This window comes from Heterocephalus glaber, unplaced genomic scaffold (assembly GCF_053883595.1).
Source record: "Heterocephalus glaber isolate CG9 unplaced genomic scaffold, H.glaber_assembly_v1.0 deba00001429, whole genome shotgun sequence".
Lineage (NCBI taxonomy): Eukaryota > Metazoa > Chordata > Mammalia > Rodentia > Bathyergidae > Heterocephalus > Heterocephalus glaber.
Genome location: NW_028258294.1, coordinates 21,715,025 through 21,737,939, shown reverse-complemented (window position 1 = coordinate 21,737,939; position 22,915 = coordinate 21,715,025). Strand labels below are relative to the sequence as shown.

Genomic DNA, 22,915 nt, shown 5'->3' with positions numbered 1-22,915 from the left:
ATGGTGTCTTAGATTTGACACAAGTTGGCAGCTACCTTTCTGAGCCTGAAGGGGAGACACTGTCTTTAGCTTCAGTGAGGGCCCTGCCCAAGGTGAATGAGGCCTAGCTCACGTGAAGCTGGACGAGATGAGGGTTTAGGATTGTTTTCATGGTAACCACAGTTCAGGACTGTTTTTGCATTCGACATTCAATTACTGAGATGAGTAGAGGATGAGACATGTCATAAATTATCTTTATAACCTGGTAATACAAAATTTTTTTTTCATTCTCTCTCTGGCTATCAAAAATGAGTATGAGTAGAGAAGTTAAAACCAGATCACTAAAAATATTCGTAGTGATTTCACTTATTGAGATCATCAAACTATTTTAAATTCTTGTAGCAAATTGTTTTTAGATTTTTAAAAAAAATCATGTGTGTAATCCCAGGCTTTTTGTAGGCTGAAACAGGAGAATCTTAGGTCGAACCCAGCTTGGGCAACGTAATGACTTAGCAAGACCCTGTATCAAAATAAAAAATAAATAAGGATTAGAGATATAGCTCAGTGTAAAGGTCCCGGGTTCAGTCTCCAGGAAAACACACACACACACACACACACACACACACGGATTTTGTGAAATGTGAAAGATCATTCCATATTTTCCAAGGTACTTCTGATTTTAAAGTGCTACCTTACTGCTTATTATAAAAGTGACACCTGTTGGGTTTTTACTTAATATTCCCTTAATCTTAATTTTTAAAAAACATTACTTAATATGCTTTGATTCTTTCTAACTTCTTTAATTTAAAGCTATTGATTCATATTCCTATGTTATTGGAATTTAAGGACATTTATAGTTTTCCTGGGTCTTATGAAGTACATGACTACACTGTAGTCAAAATACTACTTTTTGACAAAATAAATTTACAATGCTAATATACAATCAAAATTTAATTCAATACTTTGCTTCTCATACTTTCAGCTATTTTTTTGTGGGAGAATTCAGGAAATTTTCTTGCAACAGGAGATAAGCTAATTGTTAGGAACACAGAAACTGAGTAATGGTATCCAAAGGAAGGGAGCTGCGAACCCCCAGGTGCTGAAAAACGTTTCTATGTAACTAGCATATATTACATCATGGGCTTTATTTTTTGTACTGCTTAGCTTATTTATGTGTTGTTATGTAAAACAATATATGTGGTATAAGTTACACTGACTTAGCTTTTAGGAAATTGCACGACAAATATCTCTTCTATGCTACTTGAGTTGAATATTAAGTTCAACATTCATTTTTTTTTCTTTTTTTGGTACCGGGGATCGAACTGGGATCCTTGCGCTTGTGAGGCAGGCAGTAGAACGACTGAGCTAAATCCCTGGCCCCCAACATTAATTTTTGACAATGGGAAACAATAGTAAGGACAGCAACAATATTTGCTTTTGAAAAGGAGACAAAATGAATACTTCTTCTACACTTTAGATTTTTTTCATTACTCTAAGCTACATCTCTAGCCCTTTTTAAAATTTTGGTCATTCAGTTGCATGGACTGGGCTCACTCAAGCTTGTTATTCTCCTGCCTCAGCCTCCCAGGGTGCTGGGATTATAGGCATGCACCACCAGTTTAGTTTTCATCTGTGAAACCACTGAATGAAATATTGATATAAAATAATTTCTGAGAGTTCCCATTGGTTGAATATTTACTTTTCTATTGAGAAAGTTAATCTATGTTGTACAGTGTCTATGTTTTGTGCCAGCTTAGAAGAAATTGGCTATGAATATACTTACGTTAATTTGGGAATTGCAAATTTATCGTGTTTAGAATTGTGCTCTGCCTCCAAGAGAAGAACACATACAGAGATATTCTGTACAACATTTAGAATTACTGGGAAATTGGTGAAGAATTTGAGTTTTGAAACTAACCTGGGTGAAATGTCACATCCTTGCTGCATAAAAGCACCCAGGGAAAACCATAGGCTGTTAAAGATGCCAAATTCATTGGGAGGCTGGTCGCTGGGTCCTTCCTTTCCATCCTCTGGCTCTTCCGTGTGCCACTCATATGGGCTAAATCTACTCACTAGGAACAAGACCACGCTGACACCAATGTAGGCAAAGACTATGCACATCCAAATTTCATAAGCCAGAGGATCCAAGAAGGAAAACACTCCTGGTTTAGATTTTTGCGGCTTTTTGATCATGATAGATATACCCAAACTCATGAAGGGTTTAGAGAAGTCAATGACCTCTTCTCGTACCAAAGTGATTGTCAGAGGGGCAATAGCAATCTCTGCTTTCTATAAGAAAAAAGACACATGAAAACACACAGATTAGTGCATTTCAGGACACAATTAGCACTGGAGTGATCCACTCAAAGTTAACTAGTCATTCATTTACTCTGAAAAACATAACCCCAATTATAAATAAATACATGACTGGCAATTTGTTTCCATATGATATTACTTAAATTGCACAAAACATTTTTTATTAGTGCTGTCAGTTAGATAAAAAGATGAGAAAAAGACAGTGGATATGCAGAAGTAACTTGAACTCACATTGCTATTATTACTCTTTGAGAACCTGAGACAGGGCAGAGGAAGAGACTTAATAGTCTTTCCATATGGCTGAATTTCTGAATTTCTTGGCAGAAATGTGGCTATGCAGCAGCCTTTTCTGTTTCACTTGGAATGTTGCCCCTGATTCATTACTTAGCCATCCCTTAATATGATGAATTGCAAATTTCAAACAGTCCTTTCTTATTTATTCCTTTCCAACTACCAGAAAACTGATCATAGAGTCTGTGTTTGTATGATAAAAGAAAGCCCATTGTTTGACAACATTTTCCAATTCAGTGCACACACAAAAATCTGGAAATTGGCATTTGTTCCTTGCTTTGCACATACTTTGATTTTCTGCTTCCAATTTTTTAAAAAGACTTTGGAACACAGTAGCTTCAGTTCTGATGTTATGATCAGAAGAAACCAGTCTCCCTTTCCAGTTTTGTGATTTTGAGCAATTTTTTGAGATGCTTTTTGTATCTTTAAAAACGGCCCATTTAAACTTCCTAACAACCTTTTGTTTGCCACTGTCTTGTAGATGATGGAATTAAGTCACATAAAGGTGACTTTTACACCTATGGTTGCTCTGAGATCTGAGCCTATTAAATCATGTCACCTATAGAATCAAATGAAATAAAATGTACTGTAAAAACTAAACTGTTGTATGCTCCACAAATAAAAGAATTTTAATTATTTATTTTAAAAGAAAAACATTTGAAATTAAAATGGAATCAGAAACGAAACCATACACATGAGAGCCTGTCATGGTTACATTCACTTTTATATATACTGGAGCTCCTGAGTTGATGGCACAGTCCAAGGCCAGTGGATGGTGAGGATGGACAGGGAATCCCCTGCAGTCAAGCTCTCTACTGGGGGCCTGAGAGTGGGCTCTATATGCCTTCAAGTACAAGTAAACTTCATTTTCCTCATAAATACCCACATATGCAAGACCCAGAAGTATTGAGGGAGAGAATTATTTTCCTATGTTTAGTATTTTTTGTATAATTTTCCTTACTCAAGTGATATATGAATTAGCTACAGAAAAATTAGTATATAATAATAGAGTCAACAAATTTAGATAAGTTGTCTTATCCTCCTTATCTACTTACTCTTTTTTATTCATTAAGTTTATTGGTACATTTTAGGTATACAATATGACGACATTCATCATTGGAAATTTGTACCTGTACATGATACCTCTTGGTTCTTTCTATATGTTCCACTAGACTTTCCTTTATAAATATTTTTATTTTTTAAAAAATAGAATAATAGAAAACTTTGTTTTATAATTGTTTTTCTCCTCTCAAAGAATATGATGAGTATTTTTCCATTTCAACATACAGATTAAAAATAAGTTTCAAAGCTTTTAAATATTTTATCACGTGAAAAGATCAAAATATACTCAAATTCTTATCATGTGGGATATTTATACCGTTTGCAGTTTTGTACAATTTAAAATGGTGGCTAGGAACATTTTAATAGACAAGTTTGTACACATATTGTAATTATTTAAAGTACATTTCCAGGGCTGGGGATGGTAACCTGCTTGCCTAACATGAGTGAGAGCCTGTGTCCAATCTCCAGCAATGAAAAGAAATCTAGAAAAGGAATCTCTGGTGTAAAAGGTAATGACCTTTTCAATGTTTATGATGTATTTTGCCTTGCTTTTCTCCAGAAAGACAATGCAAATATCTTCTGTCACCAACAATACATGAAAGGATATGCTGCCTTGATCCTCAGAAACCTCCTATTTTATCTATTCTCATTTATCTTTTGCCAACTTTCTTTATGAAAGAATTCATTTTACTAATTGTAATTTGTTTTTATAAAACAAGTGGCTCAATTTTCTTCTTTTATACATTACCTATCATATTGTGATCCCACTGTTCCATAAGGGGTATTAACTTATGGCTTTCCAATTTGTAAATGGTTTAAAACAAATTTAAATTTCAACTTTTATTTTCCATATATGCTACAAATATTTTCCTCATTCATCAACTGTTTTATTTCCATAACTTAGTTCATGGTATTTTAGAGTAATGTGTATGTTTTATTAGCACAAATTTGCATTACATAATGATTCCATTCCTCATGGGGAGTGGGTGCATGTGTATAGCACATTTGAATTCTTTTTTTCCTGCCCTTTTCTTCCCTTTCTTTTTTCCTCCCTCCTTTAATCTCTTGGTCTTCTTCTCCTTTGCAAAAATCTATCTCCTTTTTTCCTATTATATATATATTTTTATTTTGCTTTTTATTTATATTTTGGGTTGCATATGTTTAAATTCTGTTATATCTATATAAAATTCTTTTCTGTTTTTAGCCTTTTGTTTCATGGTCTAGAAATACTCTTCTTATTCTCATATTTATAATCAATCTAAAATTTATTTGGTATATTTCATGATGAACCATAACAAGATTATTAATTTTCCAAGTAGTTGTCCTGCTTTCCCAACAGGAATGAATGAATAATGTGTCCTTTCATTTACTTGAAATATCACCTTTCACATACTACACTGTTCTGTATAGAATCATTTGAAAATTTTCATTTATACAAGTTACCATGAATGGCAGAAGAGAACCTTAAAAAGAAAGACACATGAAGAGAAATGAAAGTGTTCCAAGCACAGAAAAAAGTAGATGCAATGGAAGATGAATGTTGGATGAAAGTGGTGACAGCAATGCTTACTAAGAGACACTTCTGATATCTGAGATTTGTGAGTTTTGAAAGAGACTAGTTAAAAAACAGGGTCCACATGGACTTTCTCTGCTAACACTGGGGATGTTGTGTGTGTCTTGTTTTATAAATGTCAGTGATTCCTAAAAGTGAGTAGGTATATAAAATGTCTCTTTCAGGAGTTGAGTAAGATTTGTGTTCTCCAGCACTGCTGGCGTGAGGCTGGTGAACCAACATTTTCACATGTAGTGCAGGTGCATCTGTGCTACTGAGCCATGCAGTGTACTTTGAGAAATATTCCCTTGGATCAAGACACAAACACCCATTAAAAAAAAGAAAGAAAATAAAAGGGAAAAGGAGAAAGAGGAGGAGGAAGAGGAAGAGGAGGAGGAGAGACCCAGGAAAGGCATGGAGCAGCAGTGCACTATGGGAAATCAGAGTAAACTTGCTATAGTGCATAGGTGTGATCCCAAAAAGGACTTTAGAATGTAAGAGGTTCTGAGCCTTTGTCTCCCTATGTGGTGATGTTGCACAAACTATTCATAACAATTGTAGTAGCCAAACTTGCAGAGTAAATAAAAAATAATGATTTGAAGTTAATCATTGAAATGGATTCAAACTTAATCATCTGTCTTTGTTCAGAATAAGAAAGTAAATTGAGTTTTACCTATAGACTGGGAAATTGGGCATTCATATATACATTAGCAGTAGCAAAGAAAAAAATTGAGCAGCTAATACACACTTCGTAGACAACAGAGAAAAGTACCAAATCTGTGAAAAGTATAAGAGACATAGAAGAAGATTTTCTTGGAGACAAAAGCAGACAACTAAAGTGTCAGAGATTGGAGTCTTTAAACATTCAGACTAGCTGAAGAAAGATTACAATGTTATCAATACCGTCATGTTAGCTTTTTTCTCTTTGACTTCAGGACTCTTTGATTCTGTAGCATGTGTATTACTGATATGTTTTTATTAATTATGCTGCTCTCTTTCAATCATTTGTTTCAATCACTTAAATAATTTCTCTCCAAATAAAACATGGTTAGAACACTTCCAAAGGGTTGGACCTGGGCTGCCCAGTGGGTAAGGACTCTAGAGGAAAGATATGTAACAAATGCCCCAGAAAGTAACTCAGGTTAGTTAGGCTGCCTATAACTAATTAATAATCCAAGTATGATTTTTAGATGAAATACTTACTAGTAGTTTTTGAGGGCATTGAGTTATTGTACAGATGGAGCATCCCTAAAATATCAAATACTGCAAAATCTGAAATTTTGATCTCTGACATTATGCTTGCTACCAGTAGAAAATTCCATGCCTGACTTAATGTGATTGGTTACAGTCAAAACATGGTTCCAAATACAGAAAGTTTGTTTCATCCACAACATTATTTTAAAATATTTTATAGTTACCTTCAAGCTAAATGTAAAAGGTGTGTGTGAAACAAATAAATTTTGCATTGAGACTTGGGTCTAGTCCCAAGATATCTGATTATGTATATGCACATATCCTCAAATTTGAAAAACAAATTCCAATTCTGAAATCCTTCTAATCCTAGGTATTTCAGATAAGGGATATACAACTTGTACTTATAAAAATTTAGATAATGTCCATGTCTGAAAATTGATTACTGTTTCAAAGATTTAAAATATTAGCCAAAGAACAGATGTGTATTGGGAACCTTTGTTCTTTGGAATGTAAAATTCAGTACGAAACTTTCAGGGAACCCTGTGCTAAAACATATTTTGCCTTTAAAAAACCCCTGCATTTTCTCCCCTCATCTAATGTCACCTAAGTAGTCAGCAATTCTTTCTTATGGATATAAAACTGATTGCTTTGTATGTCAAACAATTTCCTTTTGCTACTGAGGCTTTAGCCACCGTATTGTACCATGCAGAAAATGTTCATTGCTTCCTGGTCTGAAAAGCAAGATGCAGGATCATGAAACTATTGCACTGCAGTGCAGACTGGGAAAGTGAGTCCCTCTGTGGACTTCAGATATGTTCTAAATCTTTCTATCTACTCTTTTCTGACTTTCTGTGTCATTCATCATTTCAAAGGGGCCTCATGAGGATTCATCAGATGGAGTATGATTTGAAAGAGAAATCTGTGAAACATGAATTGACTTTCAGGAAATTTCAGAATATATTTCAAGTATATGGCATTTTTATTAGTAACCTGACAAATAGGGCTTACTGTGAGCTGTAGTTTTGGATTTTGGACTTTAAAAATATCGTATCATCTCTAGCATTGGATAAGTACCAGTTTCATTTTGACACTGCAGTGGTAGCTCAAGAGAGTGATCTTGCTCTTGCTCATTCGGGCAGCAATGCCAGCGCTGTATGTGCCCTTGGGTATCCATGTGTACACTCAATATCTGGCACACTCAAGGGGAGGGCATGGCATGCTTTGTGGGAGGGCTGTTTCAGACAAATTTCTAGCTTTTGTGTTTCTTTATGTATGCTAGTATGAAAAATGATGGTGTTACATAAAGTTTAAATATACTGTGTTCTGCAGAACTGTACAAAACATTGAATGGATATTTTATAGAAACTAAAGTGGTGTAGTGATCACCAATTACTTAGAAGATATTTTATGAGTATTTACAAACAAGAGGGATATAAATAACTATCTAGAATAATAACCAACATTACACTGTTGAAAGAAATCTGTTCTTACTATTACCAGATTACAGATTTACTAATATAGTTCTATGGTGTAGCAGCATCAAGCTTGAGGGAATAGTCGCCACAGATCCTGAAGTCTATGTTTTTGTTTGTTTTTTAAGTAGGAGAACATATTCTGAATTTTTATCCCTTTTCTGACTTTGAAGTCATTAAATGTCATTTTCATTATTTAGGAATTATATTTTCAAGAAAATTGGGAAATATTTGAATACCATTCATGGCTCTTAGAACATAGCTATAAATTTAAAAACAGTAAATAACATTTAAAAATTGATATGAGCCCAAGTAAAAAAAAGTTTCATGTAAGTAGATTTTTCAATAAATTGATTTGCTTACCCCATAAACAAGTTCTCCTACCATCCCATTCCAGATTTTTGTGTCTGCATCCCTTGCTCCATATTTTCCATCAGGGACAATGGCAATTTTATACTTGATACCAATATGTTTTGCAATTTCAGATGCCAGATCTACACAATATCCTTCATACTTGTCATTTCCTTCAAACATTTCATGATTTTTCTTGTACATAACATATGGGGATTCCTATAATGAGAGAAGTAGAACTGTAAAGGAGAAATTACAAAACATTTGAAAGTCTTTATGTAATTTTACAGTTTCAGAGTTTGAGAATTTGGGAATAGGGTATATTTACTAATACATATATATGATTTTATGTGGTTAGAAATTAATAATAAAATAGATATAAATATCCTTAAAATATATTAAATTGCTCTATTGGATACTGAAAGTAGAATATTTAAAATAATTTAAAACTGAGTAATAATTAGGTAGCACTGACTGTAATTGGAAAAATATCCATTAGTAATTTTCTAGGGAAGCATAAATTATCTTCTTTGACAATTAAATTAATCTTCCCAAAATATCCTATGAAATTAAAGACTACCCAATATTCAACTTTATATATATGACACACTAAATATCAAATAACTATATTCTGCATCTTTTTAAGCCACATTCCACTGTGTCTTTTTGGAAAAGGTCTATACGGTTTTTCTTTGATCTCTAAAGTTTAGCAACACTCTTTTGCTGTACAATTTTTCAAAAAAGAAATAAATTAATAGCTTTAAAAATCATATAAATTTGTTTTGCTAATATTGTTCAGTGTTTTGGCATTAACTGTGCTTCATGACTTTTAAGTCTTATAAACCATGTCCCTAATGGAAGCTCACAATTTTCCTCCAGTTGTGATATTCCCATTTAGTTCTCCTAGCAAGCGAGTCAGAAAACAGGATGAAGAACTATCATGAACATCCTTATAAAATGAAATCATTTATGAGTGGTAAATAATTACTGAAGAGTTTTTACTTGAAACACACACAACCACACACACACACACACACTCCTAAGCTAAAGCATGTAAATACCTTAATTAAAGAGACTTGTTAACAAAAGTGCATTTAATTTTGTAAATGACACATAAAGTCTGGTGACTGCAATAAGGAAAGAACTCTTAGTCATGCCCAATTTTTCCAGTCATTTTGCAGAGAATGATTGACCAGTTTTGGATACAGTATTATTGGCATAATCCACTTGCATTTTATAAAATTGTACTGTATCCTTCATTTAGTAATTGAGTCTTTTTTTTTTTTTTGAGACAGGGTCTCACTGTGTAGATCAGGCTGGCCTTGAACTCACTATGTAGCCCAGGCTAGCCTCAAATTTGCAGTGATCCTCCTGCTTCACCTTCCCAAGTGCTGGGATTAAAGGTGTGCATCACCACTCTTGGCTAGTAATTGATTCCAATAATTTTTATTTTCCCCCAGAAAATTTATGATTGGGGAAATTGAATTTGTTCTTAGACTTCTGAATTAGAGAGTCATTTACTTTGAATAATACGATAGTTCTACACTATGATTTTGTTTTAAGTACTTTACAAATGTAGAACCCCATTTAACAAAACTTAATAAAATGCGTAAGCTGCATGACACTTCATTTTCTCATAGAGATGGCCCAAATAATTCTACAGTGCAGACTTATCCAGGAATAGTCTTTGTACTATTTTCTTAAATCCTGTCCATGATTGGCATTACGAAGTTACCAGAGGGTCCCACTTCTTTGAATTTGATGAATATTCTAATACTGGAGTTGGTTAAATAATTTTTCTCATACTTTAAAATAAAGACAACTCTCTTTTTTAGATGAAAATTATTAATTCACTGAAAACATTTTGTAAATTTACCAAGTTTTGCAATTTATAAATGTGATTATGAAGATGGCTAAGTTACTGCAAAGCATTATTAATTTCTAAAACATGCTATAAAATATAAATAGTTATCAGCTAATTCTTTTGTTTTCTTTTTGAAATAGTTACCTAATTATGCTGTGGAAGATTTTGTAGAAAGAAGCAAAAGTCACATATTTGTAATTCTAATTTAAGTGTCTGTACAGTTGGCATCCACAACAAGTTTATGATTTATTAAAAAAATGGACAGCTAAGGCTCATTGAATACTAAAGATGAAAGTCAATTCTACAGCATGTGAATATTTGAACACTTGTAAATTTTACCCCTCACCAATATATGCTGCCATATAAACTTAGGTATAGAAGTTTCTCTAGCTAACAAATAATCTAATTTGCTGAATTCTCTCTTCATACTATAGTGAAAATTTACTTAATTAAAAACTGTATGTTTATTGTTTAATCAAGAATTTATTAAGCACCCACTGTATGTCAGGCATTTTGTTGGAAGATAGGGATACAAATCTTTTTAAAAATGTCCTTTGTCCTATTGTGTTCAAAGTCATGGAAAATTCTCTGTAATATGACTAAAGGAATATGAGTGGCGAGGACCAACAATACAATTTAATAGAGAGAAATAGTAATAATTCTTACTTAATGCTTACTCTGTGTCAGGTATAATGCTAAATTTTTAAATTATGTTCTCTGATTTACTTTACACATTGATACTTTGAAATAGAAATTTCCCATTTTGCAGATGGGAAAATTAAGATTCAGAGGAGATGCAATTGTTCAGTTTTACACAGAAAACAGCTAACTGAGCTAACTCTCTGATGTGGAAGTTTGGCCTACATTTTGAAATATCTAGAATGTGTTGAAGCTGTTATTGCACACATCAAAATAAGTGCAACTAATTGAGGCTTCATGTGACTTAACGAAAGGGGGAACAAAAGAAATGTATTCCTGTATCTTTAGCAAATGAAATTCTTCATATAATCTTTTGGGAAAAATGTAGTTAAAACATTTTTAAATTCATCCTCATGGTGTGTGGCACATTAAAAGCACTCAATAACTGTACAGATATCCTGGTCTATCAGTGCTTCCTCAGTAGAAATATGATTGCTAAGTAATTACATTAGAACTTCTGATATAGATCTTCAAAATTAAACTAAGGATTTGAAAGTACTTGTCTCTTCTGAAGCAGGCATATGAGTAAAATATTTATTTAGTATTTTGTTTCTTTTAAAAAAATTTTTTTCTTTTGTACAGCTAGAGCCTATGAGCCCTTTGCTCTCTTTTCCTGCCAAGCACACCCAACAAAGCTAGAAAAACCTTCGCCTTCCCAAAGATGTGGATTAGAAAATCAACCAGCCTCTTTGCACAACCAGGGCCACAAACAAAGACTGAGACCTACAAGTGGTGTATGCAGCACCAGAGAAACTTGATCACACTCTCAGGGAGAGAAAGGTTAGGCTTTTCTTGCACAACACCTGTCATGGTTGCTCAGCTCTACCCAGTTGCTTTGATTATGTCTCATTTTGCTTTTCTTTCATGTCAAATTCAAAGCAGTAGCAGATGCCCAACCCTCCAAACCTCATTTGCCCCATCCCTAAGCTGACGAGCAGTCTGCATGTAGCAGTTTAAACACTGCATACTGGGGAGATTTAATACAGAGTATTAGATTTACTATGAGTGAACAAAATATCAAAAATTTTCAATATAATAAAGAAAGTGAATTTTTGCAACACATTAAGGGACTGGGGCATTTTGCACGGTAATCTTATGGAGTCCCTAGTATTTGGTTGTCATTTAAAACAGAAGGATCAGAGGAGTGAAATATGATACTTTCTTTCTTAAGAGTGTAATCTTCCCTCGTTATTATCAACTACTGCACTCTGTAGAACAATAATTCCTCAGAAGCTATTTTACATGCATTACTTCTAAGTGATAATGAGTTTATTAAGACAATTTTTATAATAGATGGTGTCCTACATCTGCTCTGTTATTTCAGAAATCATTCTGTGTCTAATGTAGCTGCATTAGGACTTACTTATGAAAATGAATTTAGATTATTTTTAATCAATAGAGTATAATTTTCCTATTGGCAAAATTTTAAATATTATTTGTATTTAGCAAAACTTAAAATGTTGAAACAACTCATTAGAAAGGCTTCAAGATTTTCTAAATATCACAACCCTCACAAGTACTATTAAAACAATCAATATAATAAAATGAATCATATCAATCTTTGTTTCCTATTTGGATATTTGATTTTCTCCAAAGAATGTTAATGCATATAGATAATTTATTCTATGGATAAAATTCTAAAAAGTGGAAATTCTAATGTTATTACTCAATTTGGGAAAAGGAAATAAATTTAATGGTTGTACAATATTAAGTTTGTCAGAGATGAACATGGAAGTGAGGAGTTAATATTTGGTATGAGGAAGAAAATAAATTTTAATTTTTGGTGTATATATTCATAAATGTATATATGATGTATAAATATGTATGAATGCATATACTATGTATAAATCCACAGGAATGAACATACTGTGCATAAATACACATGTGCATAATATTATACTGCACTTGTACATATGTATTTTGCATCTACAAAATATCAAATAACTCATAAAAACTATGAAAACTAACTTCTGGAAAGATCAAGTGGGATAAGTAAAATTGTTTTTAGATTTGTAAAATAATGCTGATGCTGTAGTGAATAAATTTGATTTTATGGAAATCTTTCCTAAAGGATTACTATATTCATAAGCTGATAAAAAATATTTCCTAAGCTGAGTAATGCATTGTAATCAGCATTTAACTTCACTAGTAAAGCTTTGAGGGAAAAGGGTTTGTCTGAACTATCACTACAGTATCTTTTTCTATAGAGTTGTATAGTCAGAAAAAGAAAGATTATAGAGGAAATCACACCTTTTCTTCCCTCAGATTCTACTAGAAACTGCCTTTTCCTCAATTGCTGCACTTTTTCTAACCACATGCCACAGATCTGGTTTCCTTAAGTTATTTACAAAAATTATTACTTTGAATGCAAAAAGTTAAATCAGTATGGTCACAGTGTAATGTGTATCATAGATTTTATAAGATTTTGAGTCAATAAGATAAAGATTATGACATTGTCAATTTTATTTTCCATTTACTTGTATTTAGTATGCCTTACTCAGAAAAATATTCATCATTAAAAAAAGATCACATTATAAATATACAGCACTCTTGTAAGAAAAAATAAATTTTAAACGATATGCAAACTAACATTCTATTTTATATAGGAATGAGGCAATTATAATTATGAAATTATGTTTTTTGTCTACTAACTCTCACTAAGATGTAAATTCCCTGAATGCCGGATTTTGTTCTGTTGTTTTCACTGACATATCCCCAGGATCTATAACTGTGCCTCATAAACAGCAGACGCCCAATAAATATTTATGAATGAATAACTGAATTTCTCAATCAATTTTATTTAATAATAGCATATATAATTACAGTGTATTGACATATAAATAACAGCATACACAAAGGAAAGACAAAGGAAAAACATCAACACCATATCAGTTTTCATAAAAATGGATGGCTTTCAGTACTCATTCCCAGCCTTATTCTGTATATAGGTATCGATAATGCACATGTTACAATATCTAGCTAACTCCATGTTGGGTGCTTTCACTTGAACTCGGGGGATTATTACATGCAGGTGTCCATATCTCATTCATTTCCAAGGAATCATATTTCTTTCAAAATGAATGAGGTGATGGAACTGTCACAAGTACTAGGCTACCATTTTCAAACAAAGCAATTACAAAGAGAACACTTTCAGGGGAACAATTTTAGTGTATCTTTTCGAGTTATTGAATGATTATGCAGTTGCAAATACCAGAGGTATTATTGATATGAAGATTACATTTTTATTCAAAAAAGACAAATACTAGTATTACACTTTTTTGATAGCAAAAATATTGATGGCATCAATCAAACATCAGATAATTTTACAGAATATTCTTCATATATCTATGGAAAACAGTTGGATTTTGCAATCATTTTTACTTATTTTTTGATAGCATGCTTCCTGAAAACTAGCCATGCTTGCAAAATTAATTATGTATTTCAGTTTTAAGAATATATCCAAACCCATTAATTATAGGGATGGAAAGGAGATTTTCTACATTATATCTATAGCGCACATTAATACATTTTATTTCACAAAAAACAGGCAAATTTTCAAAAATTTCTAAGGAAAACAATTGTATATATTCAGAAAACAAGCACAAATTCAGAGATTCTTACTTTAGAAAATCTACCCTGGCAAATAGGAGTTATATAATTCCATGACTTAATGTACAGTGACCTCATTTCACAATATGGGAATTCATTTGTCAGAATCGCCAAGTGATTTTTTTTTCAACATCTATTTTCCTTTAGAAAGATGAAGATTATTTCTTCTTTTGGTCTAGTATCTCAGAAAAGTCACAGATAATTTTTTAAAAAAGGTTTTCTGGTAGTCCAGAGTTGGTCATCCAAGAAGAATTCCACATGAAAAATAAGCTTAAATTTACTACACAGGAGAACAACATTCGAGCCTTAGTTAGGAATGGTTGAACAGCGTGGAACTCTTTTCTTTCTCGATCAATTTCTTAAAATGGGATTCTTCATCACAGGCTGAAAAGAGGAGGACTGTACTGAAGTATGAATTTCCATTACTGTCTTTTTTTTTAGGAAAAGAAATATATATTGCTTTCAAATCCCATGCAAACATTACACAATTAAATTAGGTTTACACAAACACTGCTGTTGGTTGGTTTGCATCTTAAAGTCATAAACTTCCAATCAAGACTTGTCAAATTACATTAAATTGCTAAATGGTGATCCATCACAGATATAACTAACTGCAACATATGAAATCTTCTCTCTGGTATTTGCATGCTTTGACCTCAATGTCAATTTTAGAAACAACTTGACATTACTGAAAACCTAAAGCTAAAAATTAAAATTGTGTAAGCTAAAAACTAAATTACATAAATACTTTCATTTTATTTAGAGTAAGTACTTTCATAAATAATTAATAATATGCTTTGCCTAAAACGACAGTGAGCTGAGGATATATAACTTTAAATTAGATAGCAAAGGTCACTGATTGTTGATCTCCTTTGACTAGCATTGATTCTAAAGGGCATGTTTGACTGTGGAAGAGAAAAATATATAAGATATTCTATTATTTAAACGATAGTTTCATGAGAACCTCTGAAGCCTTAAAATTTAGAGGATTTTTCATTTTATGATATAATTAAATAAAGCAATAACAGTTTTCCTAATTATTAGAAGTCCAATAAACTATATGTGTATTTCTCACTGGTCAGTGTGAAACAAAACTTTTTTTCACATTAAAAGTAATTATAAAGCAAAACTAATTTCTAAAGCATTCAGTTATATAAAACATGCCCATTAAAATCACCACATTATAAACAGACAATCTAAATCATTATTTGATGATTAAACTACCTGAAAATTATAATTCTGAACAATATTAACTAGTATTACATTGATGTTTTTTAAAAAAACATAGCAACAATAACGATATGGTGTTTGCTACTAGATATTTTTATGACTGGATGTTGACCTTTTTCATGTTTCGTGTTTTGTATTTGGGTCTTAGTAGTTCATTTCCATCTAGAGTTTGACAGTCTCAATTTTAACATCTAAGCATTTTTCCATGAACAATGCAGTAAAAGATAAAATAATACAAGTACTGAATGTACCCAAAGCTCAGGACAAACCTATTCACAGCCTTAACAGACTTTGGTGGATCAGAGCACTTATGTCACCACTGAGATTCAGCTTTTACCCTCCCTGTTCACCATAGCCAGGGAGATAAAATTGCCTGTGGACAAAACAGAACACTATAAAGCACACACCAAAACTTACCATAATTGTGGTTACAACCACTGTTCTGTTCTCAATAGCTGCTGTGTCATTGCCAAGAGTGGGAACATCTTGAATCAAGACTAATTTATCCATATCATTCCAGTAACCAACCTGCCAAACACAGAAAATACTTGAAAAGATTTCACAAGAGTGTATACTCTAGCTCTCATTGGAATGAGTAGTATAAATAAAGAAGCAACCACAACAAATTTAAAAAGGGAATGAGGGCCAGGGATTTAGCTCAGTGGTACCGGGCCTGCCTCACAAGCGCAAGGTCTTGAGTCCTATCCCGGTACACACACACACACATACACACACACACACAGAAAAATAATAATAAAATAAAAAGGGAATTAAAAAAATGGAAGTTTTAAAAATTGCTGATAAGTCATTCTCTTGGTGTTAAAAGATTCTGCCATATTATATATTTAGCAAATTATGCAGCAGCCAAGATATTGGAAAAGGATGGTTCTGAAAGGAATATAAACACAGATGGAACATCATTGATGCTTCCCCTCTCTTTTAGTGAGATGAAGTAATACTACTAAAATTAATTAGATTATTTTATTGATAAAGTTACAAGTTATGTTATAAAAAGAATACTCAGATTTATAAAGGGTACTTTCAAGCAAAAGAAGTTGGTATATTTTAAAAGCAATGTGGAAATGGTTCTTGGTTTGATATAACCGAATCCCTTGATAGCAATACCTTTTATAAAATGTTACCTACCTCAGGGATGAATATGGATAAACATTGTTTTTACTTTGAAAGCTTATATTTAAATGTGTATTTTAACTTAAAATTGTAAAATTATTTTAACATTTAGAAGTGAACTATTTTTCCATAATGTAAATTAAGTATAGTCTGACTGAATTTTTATATATACCTTGTGTTTTCTAATCCTGCTAAATTCAAATACAAGTTCTAGGGGCTCCTAGAGATTTTTTAGTATTTTCTCTGTAGATGATCATTTCATCTACATATAAAGATTTTGCTTCTGTCGTGCCAATCCTAACCTAGTTGTGTCATTTTATTGCCAGACTGTTTTGGTGGGGACTAGGTTTCAAAGTTTAATGGACAGATAAAGAGTAAGCATATCTGTTCTTGTTCCCCACCTTAAGGAGAAAGCATTGTATCTTCTCCATTCATATAAGGTGTTCTCGCTGGAAGTATGGAGTACATGTCTTTAATCTGTTAAGAAGGTTCTGTTATAGTTCTAGTCTCCTGATAGCTTTTACCATGAACAGCTGTAGAATTTAGTCCAAAACTTTTTCTCCAACTAGTGACAGGATCATATGGCTTTTTCCTTTCCTCTGTTAAAAGGATGACTTTTCGGGGTGGATCTTCCAATGCTGAACCAACACTGCCATCCCTATAATAAAACCACTTTCTACATCCTGCCAGATCTGACTTCCAATAGTTTGTTTTGTTAAACAAATTTCTATCTATGTTCATACTTTTTCTTCTATTATCTTTACCCAGTTTTAGGATTAGCACAAAGTTGAGTTCCTAAAATGAGGGGAGAAGTGTTCCTTCTTTTTTCTGCTTTAATTGTTTGATATAATTTATCAATTAAAATGTTTAGGAGCCTGCTGTTGTCATATAGGTAGGTTTTCAAGCTAGGAATATACTTTCTTTAATAGGTGCTATTCAAATTTTATATTTCCTCCAGAGTTAGTTTCATTAATTTGTCTTCTAAGGTACTTCTTAGAAGTTGTCAAATTTATTTCAAAAAAGATTTTTGTAATATGCTTTTTATATCCTTTTAAATTCTGTAAAATCTGTGGTAATGTCTCCTAGATCTTAATATTGTAATTTAAAAAATGTATAACTGATATTGTGTAACAGGAAGAAAAGGTCTAAAAGAGCAGGTTAATTGGGAGGGGTAGGGGAAGGGAAAAAGGGGAAAGGAAAAAATATGAGAAGAGGGAAAAAATGGAAACAAGGTGTTTGCAAATAGGGAAGGGTGGAGGGGGTGAAGGGAGGGCAAGGGAAGGGGAAAAAAATAAGAACCAAGAGACTCATGTAATGGTACAAGATCCCAATGATGAATGTAACTGTATTTTATACCTAAAATGTACCAATAAAGTTAATGGGGGGGGAATCATGGTGAAAAAGCCACATTTTGTAATGTGGGTCAAATCTGTGACAGATTTCATGGGGCTGCAGATTTATTGGAAAGATAGTCCGTGCACGGATCATTTCCTAAAGAAAAGAATCCTAAGGCTTTGATCTAGAATCTCATGTGAGATGGATTTTTTCTCTCTAGTTCTTCTCAACATTTTATATTTTATTAGACACTTGTATCTTGTCTGACCTCATTTAATCTATTAAGGAAAACAGATATTTTTTTTCTAGACACACAAGTGGATGACAGTGGTTTTATATTGTCAAAATATGGAATCATTTAGATCACTAACCTGGAAAAGAATGTTAAAAAATATTCGTCTTGTTTGGGCTGTTAAAGATGAATTTTGCACAAATATTACCAGAATAAATTGTGTATGTGTAGGTATCTATGTTTATCTTTGACTTGGCTTGTAAAATAGGGTTGCGGTTGGGATTGAGGGATTATAAGGAGCCCTATTCTATTCAAAATTGGTTCATGGAGAGTTGTTTTTTCTAAACCTGTCCTGAAAAATCTGTCTTAATTGTCACATCATCCCTAAATGGGAATCTTATAGGCACTGGAACTGATGATTCACAGCAGTGCAGAGAGTGAGCTTTGAAGCTACTGGAATTTTTGTTTTCTTTCCATCTCCACCTCTTTCTAGCTGGGCAGGATGCTTATTTTGTCTAAGCCTTACTTGTCTACAAAATGAGAAAAAATATATATCTTGCTCTTACATTGTCATGAGGGTTAAATGTAAAAATGCTTATCGATTTTCCATGACAGTACCTGGTGTATACCTTGCTCCTAAGTAAATGAATATTTATAATTAAGAATTCATGAAACCATGCAAGTCTAGCCCAAAAACATTCCATCTGATGCTCTGAGGATCACCAAATGATAAGAAGATTCTATGTTACTTAGGAGTCTGGACTTCAGAAAGATCTTTGCATCCCCTGCTTAATGAGACTCAGTCAGTTTGTTACAGAAGTCAGACAAACGAATGGGTTGACTTTCTAACCTATTTCAAAGATAGTTCCCTTGCTGGCAAGTGTTACATTTTTCAAGAACAATTGCTCAGTTCTCAGCCATATCTCTAGTCTCACCAGCATACTGTTTCTCATGGTAGCTTATTTTTAAGTTTAATATTCCCAGCAGAACACTCAAGTTGATCATTGCCACAGGAAAAGGAAGACAGATGAGTCTACAGCATTTTACACTTCATATTTCTTTTAAAATCTTAGATGAAGGTCAGCTGGGCATGAAGATATATCGCCCATTACTCTCCCAACTTACTCTTTAACATTTGCCTCGAAAAATCTTAATTTTAGTACCACCACAGTTCAATAAGCCTTGAAAAGATTCAGTACAATAAATAGCCTGCTAGATGCTATTGCTAGTTACCACCTGCTTCCTTTCTCCATTATGCCTTCTTTTATATAGAACCATTTGACTTTCTGTACTTACTGATTTATAAAACATGGAGTTGTCCTCTGAATTTAAAAAGCTTTTGTTAAATGGATAGTTTTGCAAGGTCAGGAATGTGGCAGAAAGTGGTCTGTCTTACCTCTGCCCTTTAGCTAATATTTTTAAGAGCTTATGGAGTATTCTGTCTGCTCCACAGCTAGCAGGGACCTTGCTTAAATGAGCGTCTTTGTTTCTTGTTGCTGGCAGTGGGCTGACTGAGCAGGTAAGTGGGTTCTGACACAGAGCCCATTGAGTTTCTTCTCAAGAAGTATGCCCCCTTCCCTTGCTTCTGGAAAGCTCTTGAGGAGGAGCCTGTCATGGTGGTGCAGCTTAGGTCTCCTCAGCTGTCATCCATCTCCTGCCCTATCTAACCTGGACAGGGATGATGCCAACCTGCCATGGATCAGCTGTCAGCCTCCAGACAAGAAGACACAGTTGTAGGTTTCTCCTTCTCACATGGATGCAGAAGCACATCCATATGACAGAGTGCAGTAAGACACAACTTTAAAGTGTTCGTCATTTTCCATATATGACCTTAAGCATCCCACCTCTAAGCCTTTCTTCTGGCTGTTGCCTCTTCCTATTTAAACTCTAGCTACATGGCTAACTTAAAATCCTACTCCTCAGTGCAGCCTTTCCTAATGTGTTTTCTTCCAGCTGAAAGTGAGCTTTTCCTTTTAGAAATTCCACGTATTTTTTTCTATAACTGGCATATGGAACATATCTTCTACCCTACTAGAAAATAAACTTCTCAGGAGTAAGGGGATTTAGGCAGGGTATAATGTGGGAAGGTTCTAGAACCAGAAACATCTGAATTAAAATTTTTGTTTTCCCAGATACAGGATTTAGACAAGTAATCACAACTTCTTGGGTTATAATTTTCTCTTTTGAAAAATGGAAATAATATTCAAGTTATAGATTTTTCTACAAGGATTACATTATGTGAAGTACCAAGTTCAGAGCTTGGAACATAGAGGTAATTTCATATATCGTAGATACTATTATTACATTAAGGCAAGAAGGTGTATTTTGGAAAAGCTTTTTAAACACCCAAGTGTTGAAATAATTTTTAGATAAGGGTAACTGAAACACCTCTTTCCATGATATGGTAGTTAATTTTTGAGAAAAGAAAAATTAAAGATCCTATGTGTTAATTTATAACCAATTACTGCAGTGGGGTTATATGGTTCTATCATATGCAGTACTTTTTGGAAGACTACTGACATGTTTAGTCATATCTTATGACCCACAGTCTTATCCTTCCAAGTCCAAGTTTTTGAATACAGCATCCTCCTGATCAATTTTTTCCCTTCTCAGCCTAACAATAAGTTTCATAATCTCGTCTTTCTTCTGCTTTCTTCTTTGCTCATTTGCATTCATCTACAGATTTACCTTAAGAACCTCCAGTCTGCTCTAAAGATGCCCATCCATTAAAAGTATTAGTATTCTTTGTACTCTCTCTAATGATTTCATAAATGATGTGTGGATGTAGTACTGCATTGTGTTCTTTCCTGCTGTGTGAGTTATATTTTGTGGGATTTTTCTTTCTTTTTGTGAAAATTCTTTCCCAGTTGCTTCCATTGTGAGTAAAGGTTATAAATGGTGTACAAATTAGATGGTTCAGCTTTCCACAGAGTATTGATTATATGACACAATAATTTATCAGTACAGATAATCAAGAAAGTACTGTTTATAAGTACTCACATTAAAAATGTAGAATAACCAGTTTTTGTCCCTATAATCTTTTAAATATGCCAAATATACCAAGTGCAAACCTTGAAGTTTTTCTTTCTTTCCTTCTCTCTCCCTTTCTCTCCCTTCCTTCCTCCCTCCCTCCCTCCCTCCCTCCCTTCCTTCCTTCCTTCCTTGAGACAGGTTCTCATTATGCAATTCAGGCTAGCCTTGAAGTACTATATAGTCAGATTGGCTTTGAATTCATAGTGATCCTCCCACCTCAGCCTCTTGAGTGCTGGGATTACAAGTGTGTCCTACCATGGCTGGCCAAGAATTTTTTGTTTTTCACTTTGATAGTTGCTCACCTTTCTAGGCCCTGTGCTCTTTAGCTCAAACACATCCATTGTGTAATTGACTCTACGTCCGTAGTGGTCAAACTGAACATTTCCAGTCAGGCCTTGAATTCGAACCTATGAAGGAAAAAGAAAACCCATACGTGTATTCACTTGCCACTTCACTTAGAGAAATCTTACTTCTATCTGGTAGGGGTATAGCCACACAAGGACGTGTAACTATAAGTTAACATCATTTATAGGAATGTCATTGGGTATTTGAGTAGCATTTGATGGTAGCTGCTTTGTCATCCTGTGTCCTTGAGTGATTAAAGTGAGCTGAGGACATTTGCTAATCTAGTTTGTGTATAGTGAGCAAAGCTCTTGTGTTGCTTTAAGCTATTAGGGTTTGGGGTTGTTACTGTAGCATAACCCTGCTTTAAGATATTAACATCACAATTCTAGCCTGTATTCTATTTACTATATATTTCTAATCACCTCAACAATGACTATGGCTTAATGTATTAAACTGGCAATTGTAATATGCATTTATGCTCAGAAAAATTAATATTTTCCTAAACATTCCACTTAAGATAATAGAAAAATAGAACTTAACAGAGGGAGTTACCTGTTTGAGTGTCCTCTCCATATCAATCCCTTGGCCCCATGGAGCAGCAGGGTTTGCTAGACAATCGCCAGCATTTCCTCTCCTTGAAATATCAATTTTCTGCCTTCTAAGACTTCGGAAAGTTTCAGCCATCACCAGGACACCATCATAAGTCAGAGCAGAAGTGTACTAATCAAATGATAGTGAAGATAATGGTAAATATTAAAATCTTATCTAGGAGGACTGGGGATTTAACTCAGTGGTGCTGCACCTAACTCGCAAGCCCAGGGTCCTGAGTTCAATCCCTGGTGCCGCAAAAAAAAAAAAAAAAAAAAATCTAGGAATAGTCTGGAGGTTTTGTGGGTTTATGCCAAAAGTACCATCCTGTTATGAATTACAGTTAAATTACTGATAATTGAGGTCAGCCTGGGCAACCTAGTGATTTAGCAAGCCCCTTCATATCTAGTAAGGGTGATCAGAAGGTTAAATTGTTTCTTTTAAGCTTTCCATTTAAACTAGGATCAAAGTGGAGATATGAAGTATTCTGCTTTCCAATGACTACTGCATGCTTCTTCACTTTGAGAACAATGAGCATCTAGAAGAAACATTTTCAAGGTAAGAGTAGAAATGAGGAAAAACTGAGTAACTTGTATAACCCATAAATGAAAAGAACAGGGGATAGAGGTTGA

The 22,915-nt window shown here is 33.6% G+C and overlaps 1 protein-coding gene across 10 annotated transcripts in view; it reads right to left on the bottom strand.

The window, feature by feature from the left end:
* Nucleotides 1-22,915, bottom strand: part of Gria4 (glutamate ionotropic receptor AMPA type subunit 4) — a 364,899-nt gene that overhangs the window by 50,930 nt on the left and 291,054 nt on the right. For all 10 annotated transcript variants that reach the window (XR_002386758.2, XM_004856477.3, XM_004856476.4 and 7 more), the window contains 5 exons: nt 22,248-22,415; nt 21,653-21,757; nt 16,037-16,147; nt 8,230-8,436; nt 1,898-2,268 (listed from right to left, as the gene is read on the bottom strand). Coding sequence is in view for 9 of the 10 variants with exons in the window: in XM_004856477.3 (XP_004856534.1) it covers nt 1,898-2,268; nt 8,230-8,436; nt 16,037-16,147; nt 21,653-21,757; nt 22,248-22,415 (962 nt within the window). In the remaining variant the exon portion in view is untranslated. The remainder of the gene's footprint in view (nt 1-1,897; nt 2,269-8,229; nt 8,437-16,036; nt 16,148-21,652; nt 21,758-22,247; nt 22,416-22,915) is intronic.